The sequence below is a fragment of the Theobroma cacao genome, chromosome 1 (assembly GCF_000208745.1).
Source record: "Theobroma cacao cultivar B97-61/B2 chromosome 1, Criollo_cocoa_genome_V2, whole genome shotgun sequence".
Lineage (NCBI taxonomy): Eukaryota > Viridiplantae > Streptophyta > Magnoliopsida > Malvales > Malvaceae > Theobroma > Theobroma cacao.
The window spans coordinates 17,658,672-17,682,448 of record NC_030850.1 but is presented as its reverse complement, the minus strand read 5'-3'; the positions used below and the strand labels follow the sequence as shown (position 1 = coordinate 17,682,448).

The 23,777-nt window shown below is 34.6% G+C and overlaps 2 protein-coding genes across 4 annotated transcripts; both read right to left on the bottom strand.

The window, feature by feature from the left end:
- On the bottom strand, positions 422-2,370 carry LOC18612828 (protein LATE FLOWERING). Its single transcript, XM_018126898.1, has 2 exons — positions 1,277-2,370; positions 422-1,168 (listed from the first exon to the last, which is right to left on the bottom strand). Exon 2 carries the CDS (start codon positions 1,164-1,166, stop codon positions 588-590), a length of 579 nt encoding a protein of 192 aa, XP_017982387.1. The 5' UTR covers positions 1,167-1,168; positions 1,277-2,370; the 3' UTR covers positions 422-587.
- LOC18612827 (sterol 3-beta-glucosyltransferase UGT80A2) lies at positions 2,443-15,950 on the bottom strand. 3 transcript variants are annotated; one of them, XM_007049778.2, is made up of 14 exons: positions 15,488-15,943; positions 13,544-13,680; positions 11,662-11,901; positions 9,741-9,852; positions 9,289-9,459; positions 8,214-8,277; positions 7,978-8,035; positions 7,702-7,879; positions 7,323-7,453; positions 5,137-5,239; positions 4,940-5,016; positions 3,762-3,809; positions 3,518-3,667; positions 2,443-2,931 (listed from the first exon to the last, which is right to left on the bottom strand). In XM_007049778.2, exons 1-14 carry the CDS (start codon positions 15,693-15,695, stop codon positions 2,764-2,766), a joined length of 1,845 nt encoding a protein of 614 aa, XP_007049840.2. In that variant the 5' UTR covers positions 15,696-15,943; the 3' UTR covers positions 2,443-2,763. The 3 variants fall into 3 exon arrangements, 2 of the variants coding, with proteins under 2 accessions (XP_007049840.2, XP_017982379.1); XM_018126890.1 differs by lacking the exon at positions 2,443-2,931 and adding an exon at positions 2,938-3,341 and having other exon boundaries at positions 15,488-15,948; XR_001929228.1 differs by lacking the exon at positions 4,940-5,016 and having other exon boundaries at positions 2,536-2,931; positions 15,488-15,950.

Genomic DNA, 23,777 nt, shown 5'->3' with positions numbered 1-23,777 from the left:
GAAAGGAAAAAGGGGCTCTACTAACTAACTACACAGCCGGACATGGACTCTTTCTTACCCACACCTCTTATGTGCTTGTTTACTTCTAGGGATCCATTTCACCTTTGACCCCTCCATATTACTACGAGTCCAACATAGTATTTGTTAGGAATTAAGGAAAATATTTCTTTCTTCTTAATGTGAAGACAAGGAACAAAAACCAAATGAATCTTCTCATCCAACGTACAGCATTACCGTATGTTGCTTACCTCTCTACATATACTTTTCAGCATCTGTTTTCCATCAATTGGATTATAAAAACAAAATTTTCATGTCGTAATTTTAACTCTTGTCCATTGATTGGCTTAGTTTTGGAGGTCTATTATTTGATTTGTTGAACGAATAGTACTTTTCTGAAAATAATGAAGAACAATGGAAAGCATTGATGATTGGAAATGTTAGTACGTACTTCAGCGTTCCCCCTCTTCCAAACAATTTGCAAAAGAATGAATGAAGTCAAGATATCGTTATTGTAAAAAAACATATTTAGAAAGCCAAACAAATAATTACTCTAACAAAAATGCATGCCCATCAATATTCTCTCTTCTTCATAAATGAAGAGATAGGTCAAGCTTTTGATCTTTGTCCTTATGATCGGCACTCCCAGCGCCTTGATTGCTATCCGCCATTGCTAGCCGCTGAGACAAGCCTCTATTGCATCTTATGCTCCTCTGCCAATTCAAGTGACTTTGCTCCTCTTCTTCAAACTGATGATGATGGTGGTGGTGATATCCATTGCTACTCCCACCATAAAACACCACCTTGTTATCGAACCTGGCGGCTCCATTGGATCCGAATCTGTCTGATATATGGTGATTATTAGGGAAACAACGCAAGTTGGCAGCATGGGCTGTTATATACATTGGAGGGTGTAAAGTTCCTAAATGGTGGCTTGCTGGTGCATAAACCATAGGCAATGTCGGAGAAGATGAGAAGCTGGTCGGTCCATATTCGGATGCCCGTTTAGCCTTTCTTGCAGCACTTCTTTCTTTCTTGTGGGCATTTTGGTGGCCTCCCAAGGCTTGAGAGCTGTAAAACTTCCTAGAACAGAATAAACAAGGGAAAACTCTTGTTGTTCCGTCGTCTACCTTGGTTTGGGAAACTTTCTCTCGATGATCATCTTCCATGCCTATGGACAAATTTTAAGATTGCCAGAAGTCAGTTTTCATGCAGAATAAAATAAGACAGAGGAATATACAAGTAATATAATTGAAAAGAGAAGAGAAGGAAATAAAACCTTTGTGAAAAAAGAAGAAGAAATGGGGTGGGGTGGGAGAAGGGTTAATGGAGGAACTGAATTAAGAAGTAGCAAAGAATGCAACTGACGTAGCTAGCTTTTGGTGGGTGATCTGATAAAAAAAAGAGAGTTCAGAAGCCCAAGTTCTCAAGAGTTGGAAAATGTGAAGGCTCTGAGCATAATTATTAAATGGAGGGGACCGTATGGGCTTGGGAACAGAAGAGATAAGGGCAAAAGAGATAAGTGGGGAAGTATTCTCGAAGACGTTTCTGCATGCAGACGCGAAGCGTGGCATTGGTGGGAAGAAATGTGTTTTGGGTTGGAAAATGGAATCTTTTCTTCTCCTCTCTCTGACAATTAGCGTTTTCCAGACCATTTCTGTTTTCTTTTCTTCCTGCAACTTTTAACTCATGGCTTCTCAATTTTGCCTTGTCATGATCAATCCAAGGCAGGCAGTAATATTGGTGGATAATCAGCTTCTCTAATAGCCAAGAAGACATTTCTTTCGCTGCCTGCCCTGTTACGACCAGCATTTTGCATTTCGCATCGCAAGGGAACGAGGGGTAGCGTTGACTTTGTGCTACATTGATCAAGGGGTAGTTTCATTTTGGCAAACTTAAAGACATCCACATGGTGTCGATTTGGAGAGGCTTGTTATGAATCAATGGAAGTCAGATTGTCAGAGGGCTGAGCTTGAAAGATCAGGTTTGTGATATTCAATGGCCAATGGGGAAGGATTGGGTGCCTTAAAAGTTAAAAGTCAGTCCCCACTTGATCTGAAACTGAGTGGTAGGTGCCTAAATGTTCAGCGCCCCTTCTCTCTCTCTTTCGGCATGCAAATTGGCTCTTGTGCTGCATTCCTCCGTCCTTTTTTAAATTTTGTTACGAGAGCAGCTCCCGCCACCGCCAATCCCATGCAATTTGTCGCTTTTCCATCCATTCCTTGCCTAGCATTTTCTGGACCTAGTGTGGACAACCCAATGCTCTTCAACTCGTCTTGGTCCCCGTGTTTCCCTCCACGCGGCATCCGTCATCTTTTTTTTTTGGCCAATTCTTAAACTTAAACCAAGATACATATAAAGAGATGCCCTGCTCTGAATGTGAAAAACCGAATTAGTCTGGAACAAACACGAGACTAGCAACAATCAATTATGGCAAACATTTCACATCAAACTGAATCTGACCCATGCTTTGATTTCACTTCTTACGACCCTATCCTTCCAAATTCTATAACCATGATACAGAAGACTCATAAACTCTAGAATAAAAAAATTGGGCATTATTACCTTCGAGATGAATGAAAATCCGTGTTTTACACTAAACGTGTCTCGACTGTAAATATAATTACATTTCTGGAAACGGGGATGGGAATTCCTGGAGAGGCATTCATAAGAATGTTAGATTCAGGCTAGGAAAGAAAGCACCCTGGAGGACACCACAGAACACACAAGAAGTTACAAGGAAGAAACAAACATCCATACAGAGATTCAGGGACAACCAAAACATCTACTAACGGAGAATATACTGGATCGCTCTGGTGATGGCTCTGGTGATGGCTTCTTGCACGGAAGATGCTTCAAAAATGCTTTCACTGCTCCAGTCACCCCATCCTCATTCTTCATTGCCTGTGCAAGTTCAACTGCTTTCTCTTTCACCTGACATACTTCACTGTGAGTTCATGCCATATTTTCCAATATCCTCGTGCAATCATCACATTACAAGCTCTCCTAAGTTTCTGCTTTCAACAATTATAAGGTTTTTTTTTTTGTTTTACTTTTACCTGAGATCATCATGATAGAAACTAGATTTTAAATCAGAATCCCAGGAAGTTAGAATTTGGTAAATTTGGAGGTCTCAAATTTGAACTCAGAGCGATGGCGGTACTCTTGAGAAGATAGTGACCTACCTCTCTTTGTGCAACTCAAAGCCCAAATGAGTTCCAACATACACCAAGCCAACAAAAAAAAAAAAAAGGTACAAGCAAATAGCTGCTTGTGAAAACTCCCCAAGATCAAGCTCTATCAACAAAACTTTACTGGAACTTGGCAACAGTCCATCCCAACCACTGCCCCCCAACTCAAAACAAACAAAAAAAAGAAACTACTTCAAAATTTAAAAACAAAAAGTAAAAAACGCTCCATGGAATGTCCAAACGAAAACAAAGGAAGCAAGAATGGCTAAATCTAAAATGCAAAAGCAAATATAAGTTGAACAACTCTGACACCTTAAATTCATGTTTACCTTTGGGTCTAGCATAAAATTTATTGCATCAACCAACTTTGGAAGTGAGAATTCATCAACAGGGATGGGTGGGGGTCCCACTCCTCTGGCATGCACTCGCTCTCCCCAGAAAGGTTGGTCACCAAAGAATGGTACAATGGTTGTTGGGCACTAAAATTGAGAATAAAAAAAGGGTGGATCAAAGGGCAGAAGGACATGAAGCAAAACCAAAAGCAACAAAAACGATCAAAATATTTGTTCTTACAGCGGCTTTGAGACCAGCAGCTGTTGTTCCAGCACCTCCATGATGAACCTGAAAGCAAGGCAATAAGATAAGATCTTGCCATTCAGAAACAAATTGGAGAGAAAGGGCTTGAGAAAAACTACTCTGTGAAGGCAAAAGTAGAGTAATATCCAAAAACTTAAACATAAACGATAACCATTCAAAGGTCAACTGCCATGATCAAATACTTGCATCCCCATACCTCATGAGCATGCTATATTGCTGGATGCTCTGCAACTTAAGTTGTTTATACTTGAGCAATTTATTTTTTATATTATGTGTTAACAGCACCACTGGGCTTCTGCTCTAATCTTTTATAATGACTTCCCCTACCAACATATACCAAACTTCTTTGACATATGTGACTGTCACAATATCAAGCATCCCGTACCTTGGATATCCATCAACATATATTTGATTTCCAAGACCCTCAATGTTTCACTTTTTTTTCATTTCAAACAAACACCACATATAGATCAAAATATCTAAAATGTCAGTCAACAACACATTGGTATAAAGTACATAAAAATTATTAAACAAAGAAAACTCCATTGGTATGACCTCACTGAGAATCCCTAATATTTGCACAAGTTTCTTCTAAGATACAAAAAGGTTGAATAAGCTGGGGTCCATACTTCACCTAAGATAAAACATTGGTACCTCCTTGCCAACAGAGTAATCATCTTATAAGCATTAATCAGAAAATGCCATTATAAAACAGTGTTTTTTCCAAAAGTAATCAGTCATGTTTTCAGGGCAGAGCCAAAATGTGAAGTTGGAGGGAACCAAAGTGAGCATGGTATTTAACTTTTTCCCCTTTTTTCCAAGACGAGAGGGGGGTGGGGGTTTGGGGGGGGGAGGGGTTGGGAGGAGAGATATTTTTAAATTTGAAACCTTCAACGTTGAACTTGTATGAGACAAGTTTGATTTAGGATAATAAACTACACATTATGCTACAATGATAGCCCTCAAAGAAACTTTCCAATATAAGCTGGGGCCAAGTCATTGACCTAGCATTCCATGCCCATTCCCAGTGAAGAGTGGTCAGGCCAGGAGTTATAACCACCCAATAGACACACAATTAATATATAAAAAAGCCAAACAGATATAATGAGAAAGAATCCTCAGAGACACAATGCACTCCTAATTTGTGGACTCACCACAGCCATGCATTGCAAGAATAGCCAATCATGAGGGACATTGTCCAACAAGTAAACAGAGTCCTTGTTTTCTGCCACTGAGAATAAATAAAATAAAGCTAAGCAAATATGCACACAAGTGCTAGGCCAATAAAAATTAATAAGGAGAAATCCTTATAAACATTTAAGATCCAAAAATAAGAAGAAAAAGCACTTACAGTTACCAAGGCCACCCCAACCTTTATTAATAATACCCCTCTGTCCAGTTTTTTCCAATGCATCCACAATTATTTGGGTCATTTTTTCTGGTTCTTGAACTGGCTGAAAAGGGAAGAAGGAATTGTTCAAAAAAACATAAAATTTGAAGAAAATAAAAAGCACAGCAATATCATGTCTTACTAGCAACTTAATGGTGATATCCATCCACTACGTTAAGGATAAAATCAGTCCATTATCATGGTTAATGAAATGGATCTCTATCTTAATGGAAAAAGAGAAAAAAAAAATGCAGTCATTTATTACTTTCAGCAGGCTTTGCTTTATATTAGCAACACAAACAACTCATACAAAATTTGCAAGAAAACAAATCCTTTTCAAATCTTATGCTTAACAGAATGGAAAAAACTAAAATTCTCTTGGAACACCAAAAAAGGACACTTTTAAGTTCAGTTCCACTTTTATATTTCAAGCATAGTATTCTTGTGCTAAGAAATTGTGCCATGCTCCAGTAGCATAAAGTGATAAGACAAAAGTAGCAACCAAATATTAGCAGAACTATAATACATTATAAACACACAACTTCAAACAAAATGAATTTATGCCAGCAAAATAACAAACAAAATGTAGTAGTGCCAAGAAATTTTACCACGCCCATTGTAGAAGAGCTACTTAAAATGATAATATATGTTAGTCATTGACTGTTTAGGCTCATAATCTTTTAGCTTATAATAATTGTCAACAAATAAAGTAGTAATGGAATTTCCGACTGCAATGTTATAGGCATTGATACCTTTCAGTACATAAGTCATGGTCCCAAATTCTACTATTATTTATGAATTTCAACAGCTTCTCTAACTAACAAACTTGCAGATGTCTGCAGCAATACGATATAGAAAACCTCAACATAAGAAATTAAAGATAAGAATTTTTCCCTATCAAGAAGAAACAAAAAAGAAAGCTTGAAATTTAAAAAGAAAATGAGTGGGAAATGACCAAGCACAGCTAGACTTAGAATTGAGAAATTCAAGAAAAAATGCTTTTTTTTAACCAAAAATTCCTTAATGGACCCATTGACATTGAAAACCAAGTCCTTAGTTTTAATTGATAACTGTGTTGTATGGCAAAACTTTACAACCAAGGCCTTCTTAACATCCTTGATCTATCTCGCCATGTTTGATAAAGGAAAGGAACCCCATCTCTAGAGAGCAAACTTTAAGATTTAATCTTTACTCAAGGCAAGCAGGCAGTTTACTCCAACTCTAATATAAAACCCCTTAGATAAATCTTAAATTTCGTGCAATAAGTGGTCCCCAATATTTTTTATCATATAGAGCAAGCAATCATTTTGTGCTTTACATGTTAGATTTATTGTCACATCACACAGTAACAGATTTTAGAGCCTGAGTGATGTTCTCCAAGAATATGTCTCACAGTAAGGTTACCTCCACAGCACTAGTAATCTTCTATTATTCATGGAAATAAATTTTTAGGCGTTTTTCATTAAGGCTTCATAGAAGTTTTATATGGTATCACTAGAGGGGCACTAACACCGAAGAACAAAATTGAAGTATAGATTAGCAGCAGGTTCCCGAGGAACACCATTGGCGCTTGAGGGCTATGTCCTCCACAAATTATGGGTTTCAACTTATTGTAAAAAACATGAGAGAGAGAGAGAGAGAGAGAGAGAAACAAAAAAACCCTTAACAGGAAAATCAGCATGACCGACAACCATTTTGCTATATACTTTAAAATAACTAGAATTTGTGCACACCCACTACATGAGAAAGAGAAAAAAAGAGGTGAAAACAGTTTTTGTGAGGTCAAAGGTAGTTTTTTTCCTTTTGTGCACATGTGAAACAAATAAATTAAATAAATGATATAACCCTATTTTATATATTATTAGGTTTTTAGGTTCTTATGTAATTTAATCAACTAAATTAGTGTAAATTATAAAACCCAGCAATTCATTTTAAATATTAGTATGGATTTGAAAATTATATTAATAACTGATAACCTTTGCATTGAATTTCACAATGCAAAGAAAAACTTAAAATTCTCAAGTGGGCACTTCTAGAAACATATGATACTTAATAAGGGATTAATATGCAATAATGACATACGAAAACAAACTCACAAACTACTGAAAAATATAATAAATGATAATGAGATAAGAAAACAGACTCACAAGGCTACCAAATCCAATATAAATAGGCTTTGTACCAGCTTCAAGCCACTTTATGAGCGTTTCAGGAGGTTCATAATTTGTTGCAAGATCAAGAAAGCAAAATCCTACCACGTCAATCTTAGGTCCCCAATCTGAAGGAGAAAAGTAAAAGTGTCACCTTCCAGTTGAAAAATTCTTGCAAGCATGTAAAGTAATTAAGCAGTATATCTTTTCATTTAAAGATATATCCTCATGCTTTATTACATAAGATGGAGAGAATGTCTGAAGGTGAACTGAGATTAAAAAACAAAAAAGAAAACCTCCTACAAGCTTATATATAAGCCTACGGATTATATCAGTTTAAGTTTTACACTCCGAAATTAGATCCTAAGCCAACCACCTTTTGGTTTAGGAACAAGGTGAGGACTCCATATATATCCATGTGGCACATCGGAATCAGAGGCTTGGGAACCACTTAAATATGTGACTGGTCTCAGCTTCAGCTTTTTCTTTCTAACATCATTTATCATGTCCCGTATCCCAAGCCAAATCAATGAGTCAACAATTTGATAAGAAAGCTGCAGCAAGCACAAACAAGCAAAATGAGAAAAGTAGGAAGAATTATACATAAAAAACATATACCAAGATAAATATGAATAAACTTTACAGCACTCACTCGATAACCAGCTGGTTGCTTCACACGGGACAAAGGATGTGGAAATTCACTAGTTGGCCTGGAGGAAACAATAATGGATTGTGCAAAGCACTCTAAGAGTCCCCATTAAACCATGTAATAGAACAACAGACTGATACAAAACAAGAAGAAATGACAAAATTGTAAACTGCTAGCTTTGGAGATGTTAAAGCAACATCTAACTCAGCTATAGATAACATTACCCAGACAAGACTTACGTCCATGGCATCGTGAAAAATATATGAAGTGGTACTTTTAGTGACTCTGCCACATGGGTATGGCCTAAAAAGCATTGCCATAGGTTGTATCAGAACATTGAACAGGGAAATATGAACATTAGAAAAAAAACACTTCTATTCCAAAAGCAACAAATAATAGTAGATAATAAGAGAAATTCATGACCTTTTCCCACCAAACTCGTTTCTCAAATAGAGACAAAATAAAACAAATTCAGCACTGAAAGATTACCCATCCTTTAAATTGTTAAAGCAATAAATATAACACAAGAAGCCCAACCATAAGCCCCCAGAGAAATGCCATGATATTCGTTGACATGACAAGGCCATTTTTGTCTACTGTAAATAGGATGCAAATCATCATCCTTTCATGCTTAAGTTTATAGAGATGAAGTTTAAACCAGAACTCATTGATAGAAAAACTAGAAAATGCTACATTATTTCAAATCATTTGGCAAGCAAAAGACATTGACTTCATATTCCATTACTTGTCCATTCCCACAAAAAGGGTAGGAGGGGGGAGGGGAAAAAATAAACATATTACATGCAAATTTAAGACTCCACAAAGATGGCAAAAACAAAGTTTCTACTTTCTAGTAGTAATTTATGTAATGCTCTGTAAGAATTATCAATAATTTATGCAACACCACAACTATTCTTAGGCCCTTTACAGCACATTCTTTACCAGAAAATGTTTGGTGCACTTGTCTGACAACAGGGTAGCCTCATTAGGGATCTACTTGTTCCACATTACAGTTACGATTTGGTCAAAAACTTTCGCCACATCAAACTCTGACATCCAGGAAGCTAAAAGCAGAGTGCTAAAAAGAGTAAATCTAATATACTTTCTTGAATACTGCTGAAAGTCCTTAATGTATGCATGAGAAATAAATTCAAAGATCAAAGATCCATAACAAATTGTAACCGAAACACCAGATCTTAGACAACTGCAATATTTCAGTTATGCGTACTCATAAACGCGTACTTAAACATGTGTATGCACCCATTCATATGCATACATAATGCCACTACAGCTTGAAAAGTGATGAAACCTAACCGTATGCTGGAGGATTAGCAATGATTGCATCTGCTTTAAAAGGGACACCAGAATCAGGATCAGGTTCTTTGCAAGCAGGAAGCAGAGAGTAGATAATTTCCTTTATTTGATGTCGTTGAGTAGGTATCTCAGAAGGGCCTGATGGCAAGAAGCCTTTATTTTTAACCATATCTGCTCAGGGGAAAAAAGTCAAGGGAAAAGAAAGGAAATTATTAAGAAGCTTTTGCTGGAAATCCAAAACTTTTGTTAACTAATCACATTCAATTTAATTCACATATTGCATTGGGCATACTGGACAATCTTCACTTAATACGTACATATTTTATATGAAGCTGTGTTCACACACTACTAATTTGAATTACATAGTAGGAACCACCTCAAAATAATCTTATCAAAAACCATAAAAGGTTACACCAGAAAATCATCAAACAAATTATGTGTTAGGTACATACAACCCGCAAGAACTTTTGGATCTCCGCCTAATGGATAGAACTCAAGCCCAGCAGTCAACACAAACTCTTTGAAATTTGAATGAGTTGCCAATCTTACACGATGGCCATATTCCTGCATGCAAAACATACTTTCCCATGGTAACATTTCAAACAACCAATATGAGGATCAAACTTAATTGTTTCGTTTTTTCTTTTCTTTTCATTGTGAAGGAGTGAGCACAAACTTGTCAGCAAATAAGCAGTAAGCAGATGCCAATATGCAGGGTTTCAAAAAGAACACATACCTTTTGGACAAAATTAAAACCTAGTACCACTTAAGAACCATCTTTTGCACTAATACACCAACAAAAGGTTTCAAAAACTTTAAAACTTATTTTTTTCATTTAATATAAAATTGATCAGCAAGGCAAAGCAATGCTAGATCCTGATCAATCCGGCAAACCACCCTAAATGATCATCACGCAAGTCCAACACTTCCTGAGTCTATAAGCAGACTGCTCACAACAGAGCTGCTTTCTATTACCTATAATAGATATAATTTTTTACTAGTTTACCTAAGAACATCAATGTAAGGAGCAAGAAGCATTCCCTGGCTCAATCTTCAATATAGAGAATTTAATTAAAACATACATATATACATACATAGATACATATATATATATATATACTATAAATATGTTTTTATATGCTATAGAAAAGGTTATGAAAATAATGTGTGATTGCATTGAATGTTGAGAAAACTTGATTATTGTCAATGTGTTCAATTTGATGTTCAATATAGCAGGAATGGATTTTGTGGCATGTNAGTCCAGATACTATTGCATTCCAAGAAGCCGAACTTGTCTGTTTCATACCATTATGGTTCCTCCTATTACCTTGTTTGGTTCTTTTTTAGTTTTTTGAAGCAAGAAATAGTTAATTTTAAGATTGGTTAATTTTTTAAAAACACAAAATAACTAATACGGACTCCCCTCGTATTAACTATTTCAAGCTTCATTGAGAGTTCAAATAGTTATGGATAAAAAAAATCTTACTTATTATATAAAATTACTAATGTTAACGTATAAAATTCCATATTTATATTTTAATGATAAATAATTAATATTTTAATAAAATTTTAATAAAAAGTTAAAAGAAAAGAAAAGAAAAAATGAAAATAGAGAAAAATAAAAAGACATTCAATTAAAAATCATAGTAGTATTTTAATAATAAATTATTAAATTCAATATATTTTTAATATTTTAAAAAAGGAAATTAAAAGAGAAAAAAGAAAAAAATAGGAAAAAAATAATAAACATAAATATCATATTAATATTTTAGTAACATTTTATTAAAAAAGAAATTAAAAGAGAAAAAAAGAAAATAGAGGAAAATAAAAATCATGTTAACAATTTAATAATAAAATATTAATAATTTAATATTAATTATTAACATTATTTTATTAAAAAATTAAAAGAGAAAAACTGGAAGATTAAAAAAAATAAAAAAATAAAATGACAATCACATTAATATTTTAATATTAAACCTTCATATTTTGATGATAACATATTACATTATTATTTAATAACAACATATTGCCAAAAAATAATGAGTTTCAAAAACCTCAAAAATTTTTCATAAATTAATCGTAAAGGGTATTTGTGTCATTTTATCATTTTATTCTTTTATTATTCCAAAACTATTTTGCCAATGCAAAATTAGAATGACGTCAAAATTATGATTCCATTCTATGAACCAAATTGCATAATATCTATTTTATCCTATTTCTACCTTATTCTACTTCTACATAATAACTTTTTCATTCCCCCTCTATTTCATTACGCAAACCAAAGGCGTGCAAAGGTTTTAAACATACAGCCCTAGGTAACTAAATAGGAAAAAAATGAAAAGGTGCTCATACAAATAATATAAGTTTCCAGACCTGGAGACGTTTGCCAATCGCAATAAATGGCTGCACATCTCCACGTGTGCCAACGATAAGCATTACTATTTGCAGCGGTGGAATGCACTGAATATCTGTTTCAAGTGACTCTTCTTCAGCAGCTTCAGTATGTGCATCTCTCGGTCCAACAACAAGAGCATGGGGCTCAACATCTCCTGGAACTTCAAACTCCACAGTCCCATCATCTTTCACAGTAGCTATTCTGTTCAACAATTTACGCTGCACAGGTTTATAAGATTTAATAACATCGCCAGGTACACAAGTCTCAAAAGATCAAGCTGTCACACCATCCAAGAAAACCACTCATCAAGGCAATCTGTAACAATGATCACCGAAATACCAATGATGATGACAATAACAATAGCAGCAACAATATTAACAACATGGGATAGGTCCCGATTATGGATTCAGCCTTCCCATGGCAATGAAGAGATTATTAAGCTATAGCATTTAGATAGATGTTAGTGTATGTCTGTATCTGTGCCAAATGCTAATCCATACTAGAAGCATAACTTCTAGCCTTAAGAAGAGGCCAGGGAAAAGAAAAAGGGACTCCTGAAAAATCTTCAAGAAACATCTTAAAAAATGATTAAGAGTTGTATTTTAAAACTGCTCAAGCACAGCTGCCTATGTAAATAAAAGAGAAAGAAAAAGTATTTAGCTATAAAGTCCTCTTATTCTCCTCCTTCACAGATGCAGCCCATCTTTTTTAGATGATAGTATGTGGAAAGCACTCCATCACAAATTTTCCATCTCTCTCATGTTTTGTCCCTTTTCATCTCTAATCCAACCCTCAACCCACATAGATCAGAACCACCAAAGGCCAAACTAAATCATGATTTAACTACTGTGGACAAGGATGGCAATTTTTTCGCTACTTGTGTAACAAAGTATTTTACTCTTTGAGTAAATTTCATGGATAGTCATTGAACTTATACCATTTTCCCACTTTCCCCGCCAAACTTCAATTTGTGTCCATCTGGTCACTGAACTTTTTCAATTGTATCCTATATGGTCACTTTAACAAATTGTATTCAAATATATGATGAAATGACGACACAGTAACCATTTAAGCAGTCATGTCAGTTTTTTCTCTTTTTTATCTTCTCATTTTCTTTTTCTTTTTTTTCAATTGTCTTCATTAATTGCTAACAGGACCCAAAACGAAAATGCGAAGAAAAAAAATGAGTTACAAAAGTTGCCATGAATTTTTTAAATGAGTGGTTTTCTGAGTGGCTATATATTATGTCATTATTTTGTCATTTATTTTAATGAGTCATAACACTTTAAATAGTTTAGTGACCCAGATGGGATGATTTGAAGTTTAGTAAGCAAAACGGAAAAAAGGTAAAACTTTAGTGACTATCCATGAAACTTACTCCACTCTTTTTGGTACATGATGGAACCATTTCCATCACCTCATCAACATATTCGTCCCATGACTTTCTAGTTTTTGAAATAATTTTTAAAAAAGTTTTCCAGCATATTCAGCAGCATATTTAACATATTCATAGTTACAAGTACAACATATTTTACTGGGAGGGAAGCCATGTCTGTGCTTCAAAATCCTTAATCAGTCATCCATCTAGAAGAAAGAATTGAACCATTATGCTTTGATCATTAGTTATTTGAGCCTTCCACCAAGAACTTATATGCATTTTGAAAACTAAAACGTAAAAAGTTCTTAACATAGAATTATATAACTGAGACGAAATTAAGTCAACCAGTGTCATGCCATCATTCTCCGAAAACATCTTAAACTAAAATAACAGTCATGCAGAAGAGAGTCAATTGTGGTTCTATAAATAAAAATTAAAACAAGGGGGAGTGGCGCAAGTGATTCATCCAGAAAACTTAATACCTTCTGTTGGGCAGATAACTTATTGTCAAAAATCTGCGCTGCCTCTTCAGCAAGTATATTTCGATGTCTTTGTGCCTCTGTTTTTGATTTTTCCAGTTTAGGCTGGCTTGAACCCAATTTTTCAATGTTTGAAGTGCCTACGAGCAATGTTCCAACCTCAGAAAAATTTTTTAGCAGACAGCGTTAATGAAGTAAGAAATATAAGAAATTTAAGCCTGTACATTAATTTGGATTTTAATTAATGGCTGTGACTTCTCAGTTTGAACAGAAGCAAAAATCAGAATCATAAATATAGACCTGTCCATATTTTTGTGTGTGTCCATGCATCTTTTTGTATGTCCATATGTGGGATATTTCTCAGCATTTACAGTTTTGATCTATAATAGGAAATCTTTTCTTCCAAAATAATAAATATTTTAAAGGAAGTGCATATTTATTTATAATATGGTCTGATAGGCACTTGGTCTTATTTTACCTGCAGCTGGACACTTGCAATGAATTCTCTGTCACCTTTCAAACTTATCTACAATATAACTCGTATCAACCCCTAGTAAATAGCTGATTCTATTAAATAAGTTACATCAAAAAGGCTTCCAGGATCTCAACTTGAGAGGCAACACATATTGATATCAATGCCTGTTAGCCAACCTTCCATGAAGGCGGACCTGCATAATGTGGCAAAACCAAAAAACCTTGGCAGCATAGGCTATTTAAAGCCTCAAATAGAGGACCAACTCCTGTAATTATCTAAACATGACCAAACCATCCTCTTTTGCCCATTAATCATACCCCAATGAGACTTGTAGATGAAACAACAGATGTGATGATGGACTTCCTTTCCCTTGTAAGCAATGCAGAACAGGAAATGACGGTCAAACTGCAAGGCTAATCTTTTTCACCATAAAAACGGAAAACAAAGTTGAAGCATGAAGTCCACATTCTTTGGCTAATCCACATTGGCTAACCTGATATCATATAACCCATCTGGGTATGCAACTGTAACTAATCCTCCAGAATAAGCAAAACAAGCCAACACTTTAATCTTTTCTCATGTGAAATTCAGAACTTTTCAACTTGATTAGCATCATCTAGTTTTTAAAATATTAAGTATCATATCCATAAAAGTGTGGGAGTGAACATTGGCAATTGTAGCACATAAGTGATACATTTACAGTTCGTTTAGTGGGAGGAGAAAAGGGAATTAAGATGGATAAGAGATAAAGGGGGTTACCCTTTACTAGTTAAGATTGCAGAAAATAAGAAGAGGGGGAAAAGGGAGGCTACTACTCATTCCATGCTTAGAACATCCAATCCTTCCACAAATGGGAGGCTTGAAAGAAAATTTTCCACTCCTTCCCTTCCCTTCTAATTTCTTTCCAACCAACCACACAACATATTTGAAGGCAAAAATTTCTTCCTCTCCTTCCTAGTTTCCCCTTCATTCTTCTTTACTTCTAGCTGAACAGACATAGCATCAATTTCCTTCCTACTTAGATATCCATAATATCTTTTTCCCGATAAAATTTACAATCATTTGCCTTAAAAAGGCAATATCCAGTAGAAAGGCTCTAATGCCTAAACCTATCACCCAACCTAAGATAAACTCCCAAACTTTAAATGTTTAAATGTGTAAGCCACTGCAGGACTGTTATTGCAAACCACAAAGAAATATCCCCCTGATGAATAGCAAATAACACTATCATATTTAACTACAACAAATGAATAATCACAGACGGGTCATATGGTTAGAATTTCCAAACATACAAAATTCAAAGATAAAAGAAAACAATAAAAAAGGAGGAAGTCAAAATCAGGTCCAAATTTCAGTCAAACTACACCAAGCTAATCATCGTCAAAGTCCACAAAGAAACTGTGCAATAAACGTTATAATTTTGAATTCTATTACTAAAACGAAGCGAAGTTCATAAGGGTAAATCAACGCACCTGAAGATTCGGCGCCACCGTTATTCATTGCACTGCGATCAAATCCAGCGCGAGAATCATCGCTATTGGCGACTTCCCTGGAGTCTCTGCTAATGTCCAGCTCTTTAACATCGATGCATATTTCTTGCTCGCTTTTCTCCGGAACTTCTTCGGAAGCAGAAGAAGATGTGGCGAAGGAGTTCCGGCGGTGCTCCGGCGACGCCACCATCACCAGCTCCGGAGAGCTCCCTCGATCGGCGCGGGGAGCTCCCTGTTCGTTATCCAGATCGGTTCAAATTCGTTGAACAAAGCCTTACTGGTGATCTGATGAGCGTTGGACGAGGGAATGTTTTTCTCCGTGAAGAATTGGAAGCCTCGAGACAGAGAGAGAGAAAGCACGCTCGAAAGCGTGGGGGATGGGTCTGTGAAATGAGAATCTTTGGACACAGGGGCTTTGCGAGAACGCAACACGTAAGCAAGCTGTCCGTTTGAAGGGATATTTTGGTCAATTCCGGTCTTCATGAAGGTGGATTTAAGGTGTGCTTTTAGTGCTAGATTCTATCCTTGCCCCTCTCTTTGTCTATCTTTTGTTTTGGAAAAGTTTAAATTAAAGACAGAGGAGAAAAAATTATTCTTTCATTAGGCTTTAAGCATGCGTGATCTGATGCTGTGCCACTAATAATTAGCAATGAATATATAAATATGTATGAGAATATTAGTCACTGTGCTATATTCTTTTCAAAGTTTCACAATTCATGTTCAAATTTCGATCCACTAGTATTTTATTTTATAGTTATATTCGATTTGATTTTATGTTTAAAATTTATTAAGACCACTAGGAAAATCCTTTATTTACAGCTTTAAATCACATTATCTAAGCTTCAAAATTTGTTTAGATTTTGTTTCCATAAAATCTATTTAACTAGTGTAGAAAAATTGAATGATGCAAGAAAAATATGGTGGCGTTTGGTAACCTAACTTGTTTTATTTATTTTTTACTAAAAATAGAAACATTGTTTTTTTAAAAAAATAAAAATAAAACACATTTAGTAATATTTTTGTTACAAGAAACTTTTAAAAATAAAAACATGAAAACATTCAAAATTTTTCTATTTTTGTCTTTGTCTTAAATGTTTAGACCTAATAGAAAAACATGAACATAGTTGTTACAATTCCAAAGAAACTAACATGAAAAAAAAAAAAGCATTGTGCTGTCCAAGCGCCCAAAGTCTTGAAAACAACAAATTAAATTTGAAAGATAAAATAAAGAAAAAAGAAAAAAAAACTTGCATAAGGTGGATCAGATATGAAAAAACTTGTTTGAGGTGAAAAAGCAAACGAATTAGATAGAAAAATAAAAAAGGATTTAGGGCTTAATCATTGGAAGAGAGAGAGAAACAAAGAAAAAAAGGGAAAAAGAGGTGGTTTGGTGTTGGTTTGATTGGAAATAAGATGGTTTAGCGTGTTTTTTTTTTTAAATAAAAACAAAAAATGTACAACACTTTTTTTGTGTTTGTGTTTTTTCCACCAATTTTAAAAACGTTTTCAAAAAAGAAAAAACAAAAACAAGGTTACCAAGCACATTTTTTATTAGTGTTTCCATAATTCTGCAAATAAAAATAGAAAACAACAAACACCAGCGTTACCAAACAGGGCCTAAAAGAGTAAAAAAGTAAATAGAATTGCAAAAATAATTTATACAGGTTCAACCCTTCCTCTTATTACCTATGTCTTTCCTTTAACTTGCTAAGGAATTAAATTCGTTATTAAATTTTAACCAATGCAGCGTATAACCTCTTTATCTTTTAAGGCTTAGATAGAACATTTAACAATACCTTTTGAAAGTTAAAGTATAACTTTCATATCATTTAAGGCTCAGATAGAACCTCTAACAATACATTTTGGAGGCTAAAATATAACTTCCATATCTCTCAAGGATTTGAGTGTGTGATAATGTTAAACCCCAACCTTTTATATATCTAAGTGTAAGTTAGTAATTTCACAAGATATATTCAACGAGTTATTTCTTTATGAGTTGCTGGATGAGTTTCTAAATTAAAACGTTTTTAAATTCCTCCTCATATAGTGTTTACATATTAAAGAAGGTATATTTGATAAATAGGAGAGAAAAGAAACTCAAAAGAATCTATTTTTGCAAGTCAAGGCATGAATGGTTGATCTTTACAAAAGGGAAATTGATCCCTGGAGGATGAATGACTCATTTTTGGCTTTCTGGAATTTAAGAATCAACCCCTAAAAGAGGGGAGGTCGATCCATGCATCATAGAGCCTTATACTCAACTCTCAAGAACTTAGGGATCGACCCATGAGCATTAAAAGGTCGATCCCTGCAACACAGAACATGGTCTCTAGCTTTCTAGAATTCAGGGATTGACCATTGAAGAAATATAGGTTGATCTTTGTAGCTCAGCATGGGAAAAATAAGACACAGAGATTGACTCCTTGAAGAAAATAAGTTGATCCCTAGAGACTGGCAAGGAAAAAACAAAAACCCTCACCCAATTTTCTCACCTCATTTTCATTTTTAAACAGCCTCTTTCTTTTTTCCTCTCACGTTCCTAACCTTTCTTTTGCAACCCTACTTCATTTTTGGCTAGGATTAAGCTTCCACACATGAAGCTAAGGTAAGATTTACTCTTATTAAGTTTTTAAATCCATGAGTTTAAACTAACTTTCTCTCACTGTGAGTTTCAGCAACTTTATCGCTTTAAGTTGAGGATTTTGGAGTTTTTGCCTTCCAAATGACTCACTAAGGTAAGGACTATGTAACGACCTCTATCCCGATTGTTACTAGCGTCCGAAACTTGCGAGTAAATCCGTCAATTCTGAGCAAACCTAATTTGAGATTCGTGTTAATTAAATCAAATATACTTTTACGTATATAATCGACTAGTGATAACGATACTATCGTTTACTCAATCTAGATAAACATTGGTAATCAATACTTCACTACTAGATGACAATATCCAAATGTCAATAAACTTCCAGCAATTTAACACCACACTTAATGTTCATTACACAACCACAAAGTTTTTAGCAAATACATAACCGTTAGATTAACAATTTTTTTACAAGTCTAGCTTTTTACATAACACGACCTCTATACAGCGGAGTGACTCAGAGTGAAAGTCTAAGAGATGCCATTACCTACGTTGCAACAAGTCTCGATGTGTTGGGCGATGCACTTGAGCTAATTACTTATCTACAAAAGGAAATAAGGGGATGAGTCTCACAGACTCAGTGATCATCAACTCCGTGAGTAGGGCGTAGATGGGAAACAAGCATGAAGCAGAAGATTTGAATATTAAAACATAAGAGTATGCAAAAATTAAATGAAGCAACTGTGCCTCACTTGTAAAACCAGAAATTTATTCTAATATAATCATTTAAATCAAGTATCGAAACCAATACAGGTAAAGAGTTCTATTGTCAAAATCATTTAACCACTTTACTTAAGCAAATTAGTGTAAACATGCAAGCTCCTGTAAAATCAAGCATTATCAAAGCTCATATGCAATTTCATAAATCACCTCGTACGCAAGGGGTTAAATCCAATGTCATCGTATAAATAAGAGAGCTACAGAAAATCTTATAGTTCTCACCATGCGTATAAATACGAGTTTGAAAACCTAAAGAGATATCCTTCTCGAGTAGGTAATAGAAATATGAACTCGTGGACCCGCTTCCACGTAATAACATCCGGGAGCTCTACTCCACCAGATCCCTACAGCCATGGCAGTCTCAAGGATGTCGGTCGACATCGGAGAAATCAAGCGGTCACAACCGCGTATATCACTAGTGGCCTAGCCACACACACACACACACACACATATATATATATATATATATATATCACAACCCATGGCCCCTATCAAGCTTAACAGCCCGTCGGCGACCTAAAGATTTTCTAACTAGAGCTTACTTATGCATAAGGGTCACACTATCCTGATGTGACATTCGACCTACTCTCGAATCTTTCGGTTTGACAAAACCATTTAAAAATCAAGTTAAGTTCTCAAAAGCTTATTTCAAAACCATTTCCGAAGCATTCAACATTGTAACATGATGAAATCCCTTATAAGACTTTATAACATAAAACCTTTGCATGAGTTTGAAACATTAATCCGCATGGCGAATGTATGTTTTATTCATGAATGCACACCACAAAAACTATAAGGCACATTTTGATAGGAATCGTGTTAAAAAGCTTGTTTCTTAGTTTAAAAAACCTTTTACGTATATAGCTTAGATTCAAAACACTTTCAAGCATTTAAGCATCTACAAAATACTTAGGATTTCTACCAGCTCATGCTTTCCACAAATTTGCATTTAAAGTACATCAACACACACACACACACACACACACACACACACACACACACACACACACACACATATATATATATTCATAGTTATGGGAATTTAAAATGGGCACCCTCTACTCATCGTACAATAGCGGGATATTATGTCGCTATTGACTTGGATGCGTATCTAGCTAATTCTACTTGCCGGTCACCTGTTATCTCGTCCGGCATGCCACCACCGCACATTTTCTCTACTTATATGCTCCCTAGCAACCATTCAAACCCAATACTCTTAATTGTGCTTATACACGGGTAGTACATAAATCAATAATTCCTTAACCAAATTTTATAGTTTTCATCAATATTATCCACAATCATTTAACACACAATCCACACACTTTCAACTAACTATAGCTAACACAATATATTATACTTACATTACACGCTCATCTTTCGATTTTAGCTTGAATTCCACACACAAAGTTTACAATTTTCTCAGATCCATGGTCACCATTGCGGCCACAAGCATAAACAATTAGCACACATCTCATTTATCCTTTTTACTTGTGATTTCAAGACTAAAATAATTACCCATTGCTCATTTAACTCAAAAATCACTATGCATTCCAAGATCTACCTACGTGCATGCCTCGAGTCCTTTGAATCTTTGTAGATTCTTGCTACCACAAACAAAATCTCACATTATAATTTGTTCAGAGGACTTACATTCAAACAAAAGGATAAGTTTTACCTTCTTTACCTTGGAGTCTTTAAGCCAAACCACCAAGCTCTCCTTAGACTTTAACAATGGCATGTGGGTGGGAGGAAAAACCTCTCAGTTTCTCTAGTTTCTCCAAGCTAAATCTTCCTTCCTTTTTTCTTTTCTTCTTTCTTTCTTCTCCTTTCTCTTTTTACTTTGTTATGGCCGGACCTCTCAAGGCAAAAGCCTTGAAAATGGCTTTCACTTGCCCATTTTGCCCACACATGGGCGGATTGCCCAAAGCCACATTCTTTTCCATTATTTTCTTTTATTTTCTCTTTACTTTTCTTGCATGGGCGGATTGCCTAAAGCTTGATGACTTTTTGACATACTTCCTTTGTCTTTTATGTGGGTAAAATCACAAGGCAAAAGCTTTTGAAACCTTTCCACCCGCCACCTTAATTTTCCATTTTTTTTCTTTTCTTGATTTCTTTATTCCATGTACCTCATTTACTTTATATTTTATTTTTGTCACTTTTTGACCCATTCAAATCACATGCAACCCACTTTCTTTTTTCTTCATTTGACCACCAATGCACCAATCACATTACATGTAAATAAATTTTAGTCTTATTATTTTTCTTTTACATAACATGGTGGGGTTCCCACATGTTTCCCACTAACTTTTTTTTTTTATACTATGATTTGCATGTAATAGTAAATCTACATGTATATTTTCATATCCCATTTAAAATAACTTTCCTTGGTTAGTAAGTGTCCATTTAACTTCAAATATTGAATTTCCACATAAGTCCTCAAACTTTTCCTATTTACCATGTGACCCTCTAAACTTTCATCCTTTCCAATTTGGTCCTTTTAACATTCTTTACTTCCAATTTTCTCCTACCTTCCTTCCTTTACACGTGTACAAACAAAATATAAAATTTGCACTTCACCAAGGTATTACCATAATATTTAAATATTTACTTAATCGTTCTTGCTCTATTTAATAAAGACACACGGGCCCCTCTAACACCTTTTTCCTTCAAAATTCTTTCTTACTTCTTCTCCCTTACTTAGATTAGTCATATAATCTTCCTTCATGACTAATTTCAACAATAGATAAAATGTTAATATTTTAATAATATTTTATTAATAAAATATTATTTTATTTTAAAATATTCTTTTCACTCGTTACTGCTTTTTGGTATTCAAATTTATGTCAATTGACCATTCGTCTCATCGTTAGGGTCTTATTGGCTTCTATACGAGGGTACGAGGTGTTATAGACTCTCTTAGTTGATTAATAAATACTATGGGTTTAAAGTTTTACGATTATTGGAATTGAATCAAAGAAAATGTAGTTTACTCAACTAGTTTTGAAATTATGGATTTGAGAGAAAATTAGAGAACTTATGGACATATTTATTTATAATAGGTTGTTAGAACTCAAGGATTGTAGATTGACCTAAAGCTTGGTGAATCGAGGGTTAGAAGAAAAATGTCTCTTTTTTAGGTGAGTAAATTTACTGATTTAAGTATTTTATAAAGGATGATTTTGTTGAATATTTTGACTCACTTGATTTAAAGGTTATCTTTGTGATTGTGGACTCATTTGAAAATTATAAATGTTTTGTGGAATGTTCAATCTAAATTCAAAGGTTTCAAATTTTGGAAAAAAGAGATTTCAAATCTATATGCTATGTAAATATTCCTACTATGTAGTAGCTTTCAACAAAAGGGGACAAGCCCTTTCAAATAGTATGTTTTCAAAATGAATCTATGATGGTGTGATTGAATGAGAAATGGCATATGTATAAATGAATGCTAAGGTGGATGTGTGTATGTTCCCACCCTTATGAAATAAAATGAACATGTATATGCACATGAGTATGAAATGAATGATTATAAGATTGATTATGTGAAATATAAGTAAAACCTTGAAGGTCACTACGTGATGAATATGTTGATGATGGCCAAGAGGCCACACTTAAATATATGATATGTTGCTAATTGAGCATACTCTAATTGATGTGAATGACATTCAGATCTTCATGTATTAATGATGCATGAGATATGGACTATTAATGGGGTGGAAATACCAATACCTCTTTGCCATTAGCAGAGCTGATAATACCACCAATCCATTACCTTGAGTTGGGTGGAAATACCACCATATATAGCCACAAATGGGTGGATGTACCATTATTGTATTGCCATGAATAAGGTGAAAATACCACTATCGATGCCTTAATGGTTATAGTAAGTAACTCTTAGTGATGTAATTATTAATTATTAAACAAAATTGATTATGTGTAGAATCTTAGTATAAGAATACGTGCTATGAAATGTAAATGGTGGAGATACGACATAGGACATCAGATTGAGAATGATGAACCATGTATGGAATGGGATTCTGATCAAATGAGAAATGGATTGTGTTCCTGGTATGATTACCTCCAAAAAAGATGTTGCCATAGAGCTTGAGGTCTTGTAAGGACTATCTAGTATCGTTACACCTGAAAGGGTATCGATACCCAAGGCCAAGGTATTGATCAATTGTTTTGCTCCTCTTATGTGAATGGCTTCCAAGGTAGATTTTGCAAAGTAAACTACAATGTTTCAAAATTTTGTTGAGATGTTATGATTATTTAAATTTCATGTTTACGCAAGCTATGTTTATATGAAAAACTCATCCCTTTTGTTTGTCCCTTTCCATATCTACTCATTAAGTCTTTGTGACTTACACGTTAGTTACTTTTGTTTTTACAGATCAATGATTAGTTTGCTACCTTGTTGACAAAACGAGCTCTTAGTCTTTCTTGGCAAGTGTTCTAAAAGCCAACTTGAAACCTAGAGAGTGTGGTCACATTTCGCTTTAATGAATTAGTCATTATGGTTATGTTAATCCGTTGTTGGATATTTTAATGGATATGTAACCTTTAAAAGGCACTAAACTTTACATGTTTGATATATGAATTTTATATGATGGCTTGAGAGCCTATAGGAACACCTAGGGTGGCGTTTGGTATAAAGGATGTGCACCCACATTTCCTACAATGTGCCTAATTAAATTATATTGCAGCGTTTGTTTTGAAACAAGCCAATGCAATGTAAGATTGCAATGCAATCACATTACACCTAATGAATGTAATGTGATTGCATTGAAAACCAATACAATCTCATATTACAACTTTCTCTACAATGTTTTCAAACTTTTTTTTAATGAATATACAAATTTTATTTGCTATGTGACAATGTCAAAATTGACTTGGACTTTATGATTA

Excerpts from the sequence above, each read along its gene's own strand:
- LOC18612828 (XM_018126898.1), bottom strand. The coding sequence starts at position 1,166 with ATGGAAGATGATCATCGAGAGAAAGTTTCCCAAACCAAGGTAGACGAC.
- LOC18612827 (XM_007049778.2), bottom strand. The coding sequence starts at position 15,695 with ATGGTGGCGTCGCCGGAGCACCGCCGGAACTCCTTCGCCACATCTTCT. Across the intron at positions 5,240-7,322 it reads ATATTGGATTTGGTAGCCTT|CCAGTTCAAGAACCAGAAAA; the intron begins GTGAGTCTGTTT and ends TTCCCTTTTCAG. Across the intron at positions 3,668-3,761 it reads CTGCTGGTCTCAAAGCCGCT|TGCCCAACAACCATTGTACC; the intron begins GTAAGAACAAAT and ends TCTCAATTTTAG.